This window comes from Trachemys scripta, chromosome 7 (assembly GCF_013100865.1).
Source record: "Trachemys scripta elegans isolate TJP31775 chromosome 7, CAS_Tse_1.0, whole genome shotgun sequence".
In the NCBI taxonomy this organism is placed as follows: domain Eukaryota; kingdom Metazoa; phylum Chordata; order Testudines; family Emydidae; genus Trachemys; species Trachemys scripta.
Window position 1 is genome coordinate 90,075,505 of NC_048304.1, and position 3,306 is coordinate 90,078,810.

The following is a 3,306-nucleotide window of genomic DNA, read 5'->3' on the forward strand; positions in this document are numbered from 1 at the left end:
GTTCTCTTCAAGTAGGGCAATGATTTCTGATCCCCACATAGATGGGAAGTATATAGAATGCATTTTGTTTGTGGCAACAGGACTTATATATATATATAGAACAAACACAGGTAGTGAAAGCAAATGCATGTATTTGGGGAAAAAGATGATTCTCTCCTCCACATTGAGAGCACCCACAACTTAGGATTTATGGTTTCCTGGTCAATTGAATTGAGAGAAAGGGAATAGAGAACGCCACCATTCATAGAGCCTCCTCACTCTTGTTTAACCAACTCTGGACCTCTTCCTATGCAGAGCTTTAAGAAAAGGAGACATCTCAGTTTATATGCATATCATTGTTTCTGACAAGTGTACATCCATTTGGGACATCATGTTGTAGAGTTAACAAGCTATTATGTGATTTAAGCTTGCTTTTATTTGGGTCTTCATTTAGACCAGAGGTAGGGAGAAATTTATCAGTAAATGCCAGTCGTGGTGTTTTTTTTTTTTTTTTTTTTTTTTTAAAGTTATTTATTTCACTTCCACATGGACAATTCATAGACTTAGGAAGATATAAAACCAGTGTGTACAAGATGTGTCACAATAGCAGACTAGAGATCATGCAGCACCTTTAGAAAAATTAAAATTCTGGAATATGTACAGTTAAGTGCCACATTGAGTATTTACAACACAGTAATTTACTGCAATTAGTCACTGAAAGTTTCTTAAAGAAACAAGCCTCATACTCCAGCTTTAGGAAGGGGAAATAGAGTACTTAGTGTAACCTCCGAATCGGTACATCCTTAGAGATGAGCTGCCAAAACAAACAATGCACTGCCCAGAAACCCTCTCCAAAGTCCATCCTATGTAGTGAGGAGTGGTGTTCAATGTCTTTGGCAAGTATGCAGTCTGGAAGAGTTGGTAGTTGCATAATCTCTTTGTAGCCGACAGGACAGACCTTCTCCACAGTAGCATCGCTGAAAGATCTCCAGGCCATGAGAGCCTTTCCTTCGATGTTTGGTGCATACTTGGCCTTCCTTAAGGACAGGTTTACAGATCTTGGACCAGAAGTGACGTGCACAACACAATCCAGCAGCACAGTCAGAAGAGCGGAGGCAGGTGGTACTTTCCTGACCTTTGAAAGAAGAAAGTGATTAAAAGCCTGTGGTAAATTGTCTGACTGCAGCAGAGTCAAACAGCAGAGACTTGAACAAGCAATTGCAGTATAAGAGGCAGACTTTGTCTAGGGCTTGTCAGAAAATAGTTGGGGGTCGGGAAGAGCCACAGACTAGCAGCTGGATGGCTGCATTTAGCCTCAGTGCTGTCTCCGGTGCTATTTCAGGCAGACACCTCAAGCTGTGCCTTAGTTAAAAGGCCTTTTACACATGGGTTTAGTACACTGCAGGAATAGGGGGAAGCCTAAGCAAGGTTTGAGGCTAACCCACCCCCACCTAGTTACACTTGCTACTGTAGGAGCCACCAGGCCCCCTTACCTTTCAGGTGGTGCGACTGGGAAGGGGATGTGGTCTTTTTGGGATGCAAGTCCGGGATTCCATGGTCAGGACTGAAGCTCTCAATGATGGTCTCCTCCATCTCCCCGGGGAGAAAGTGACCTTGCTCAGATGGCACACAGATCCCTGAGAGGGGGAAAGGGGCAGGAGTCAGCACAGCCTGGGTAACAGCAGGGCCCGGCTTGAGACTGCCACATAAGCAGGTGCGCAGCTATGGGGCAGGCGGTCCCCGCAGTGGCGCAGACACACGGCCCTTGGGACCCACGTGAGTCTAGCTATTGCACCTGCAGCCAGGCCGGGGCAGCCACCCCAAACAGCGCGGCACGGCCCCGCACCCCACCCCGCCGCTCACCGTTATTGCAGTAGTTGCCAGGGCAGCACATGGCGTGGCGCAGGCAGCGCTTCCGGCGTTTCCTGCAGGCGAGGCAGAGCGGGACTGCGGGGCCGGCTCCGCGCGGGGCGCTGGAGCAGAACTCGTCCGGGGCGCAGTCCTCGTCCTCCGAGCAGGTGTAAGGCTGCAAGGGAGACACAGCGCCAGTGAGGCGGGGGGCGGGCTCGCCGCGCGGGGGGCAGAGGAGCCCCGCTCACGGGGAGGTCACATACCTGGTGGGTCTCGACGGCCTGGTGCTTGTTGCCCCCCTCCAGCAGGAGGGAGTCTGCGGGCGCGGCACTGACGGAGGAGCCCCCCAGCCCGGCGCCCCCGCCTGGCAGCAGGTTCTTGATGGCGTTGGAGTTGAGGAGGCTGGGGCCGAACCCGGCACTCGACGCCGACACCGCCCAGGGGCAGCAGCACAGAGCGGCCGCCAGCGCCACACAAAGACGGGCCGCGCCCAGCAGCATCTTCCAAGCGGCAGCGAGCTGAAGCCAAGGGGTCAGATCCGCCCCGCCCGAGGTAAGGGACCCGCGCAGTAGCTGTACTCCTGGTGGGCTGGGGACCACAAGCCCTAGGTGGTGTAGGGAGATGTTCCGCACAGCTACTCGCTACTGGTAGCTACCTGCCTGGCTGTTGCTGCCTTTATACTCCCGGGGGCCGGTTCGTGGTCCCGCCCCCACGGGGTGGGGGGAGGGCGCCACAGGCAAAGATGGGATTTCAAAGAGAGCCGGGGGGTTGCGCTGCTGCCCCCCACAAAGCCTCCCTCATTGGCCGAGCCCCAAGAGCGGGGTTTCGCAATCGCCGCCGTGGCAATTATCGATGAATCCCCAGGCAGCTGCTGCCGCTTCCACAAGTCTCTTTGCGGCTGCGAGCTCCGAGCAGCGTCTCCCGCTGAGCTGCGGGCACCAGGGGCTGCCTGTTATGTGGGAATCGCGTACACTTCGTGACTTAATTAAATCCCTCCTTTTGAACCATGTTGTCACACAGCGCCGAGCCCCCCCCCCCCCCCCTCCGGGCCGCTGCGTGTCGCCTGTGCCCAGTGTCAGCTGCCCAATCAACGTTACTAGTCACCCCAATGTGGACTTTTGTGTATTCGGGGGGGAAGCCGAACATTACTCGGCTCTGTTAGGTGTCAGTAGGGCATTTAACGAGGCACAATCGTTTTCCCGGAGGGTGCTGTTTGAGTTGCCGTTTTTCACTGTAAATAATCTTCTTTGAACAAAACAAAACACACCCAATCTCCACATCAAACGATGCGTAAGAATGGAGGGCACGCTTTCTAATTACCCTTTGATGGGATATTTAGAGGGAGCCTGGCATCTGTTAGTTGCAAATTAGCGCAAGGATGGGTTATCTTGTACAAATGTAGGAAGAGGAGGTAGAGTCCGAAGCTGTCTAGTCCCCCTATAAAGCGGCGTATTTTAACTTTATTCAGCTGCTTTC

At 53.1% G+C, this 3,306-nt stretch overlaps 1 protein-coding gene across 1 annotated transcript; it reads right to left on the reverse strand.

The window, feature by feature from the left end:
• Nucleotides 1–477: 477 nt before the first annotated feature.
• On the reverse strand, nt 478–2,465 carry DKK1 (dickkopf WNT signaling pathway inhibitor 1). The gene is made up of 4 exons (XM_034776469.1): nt 2,094–2,465; nt 1,843–2,005; nt 1,473–1,616; nt 478–1,114 (listed from the first exon to the last, which is right to left on the reverse strand). Exons 1-4 carry the CDS (start codon nt 2,328–2,330, stop codon nt 864–866), a joined length of 795 nt encoding a protein of 264 aa, XP_034632360.1. The 5' UTR covers nt 2,331–2,465; the 3' UTR covers nt 478–863.
• Between the last annotated feature and the right edge of the window lie 841 nt (nt 2,466–3,306).

Excerpts from the sequence above, each read along its gene's own strand:
- DKK1 (XM_034776469.1), bottom strand. The coding sequence starts at position 2,330 with ATGCTGCTGGGCGCGGCCCGTCTTTGTGTGGCGCTGGCGGCCGCTCTG. Across the intron at positions 2,006-2,093 it reads AGGCCGTCGAGACCCACCAG|CCTTACACCTGCTCGGAGGA; the intron begins GTATGTGACCTC and ends TCTCCCTTGCAG. Across the intron at positions 1,115-1,472 it reads CCAGTCGCACCACCTGAAAG|GTCAGGAAAGTACCACCTGC; the intron begins GTAAGGGGGCCT and ends CTTCTTTCAAAG.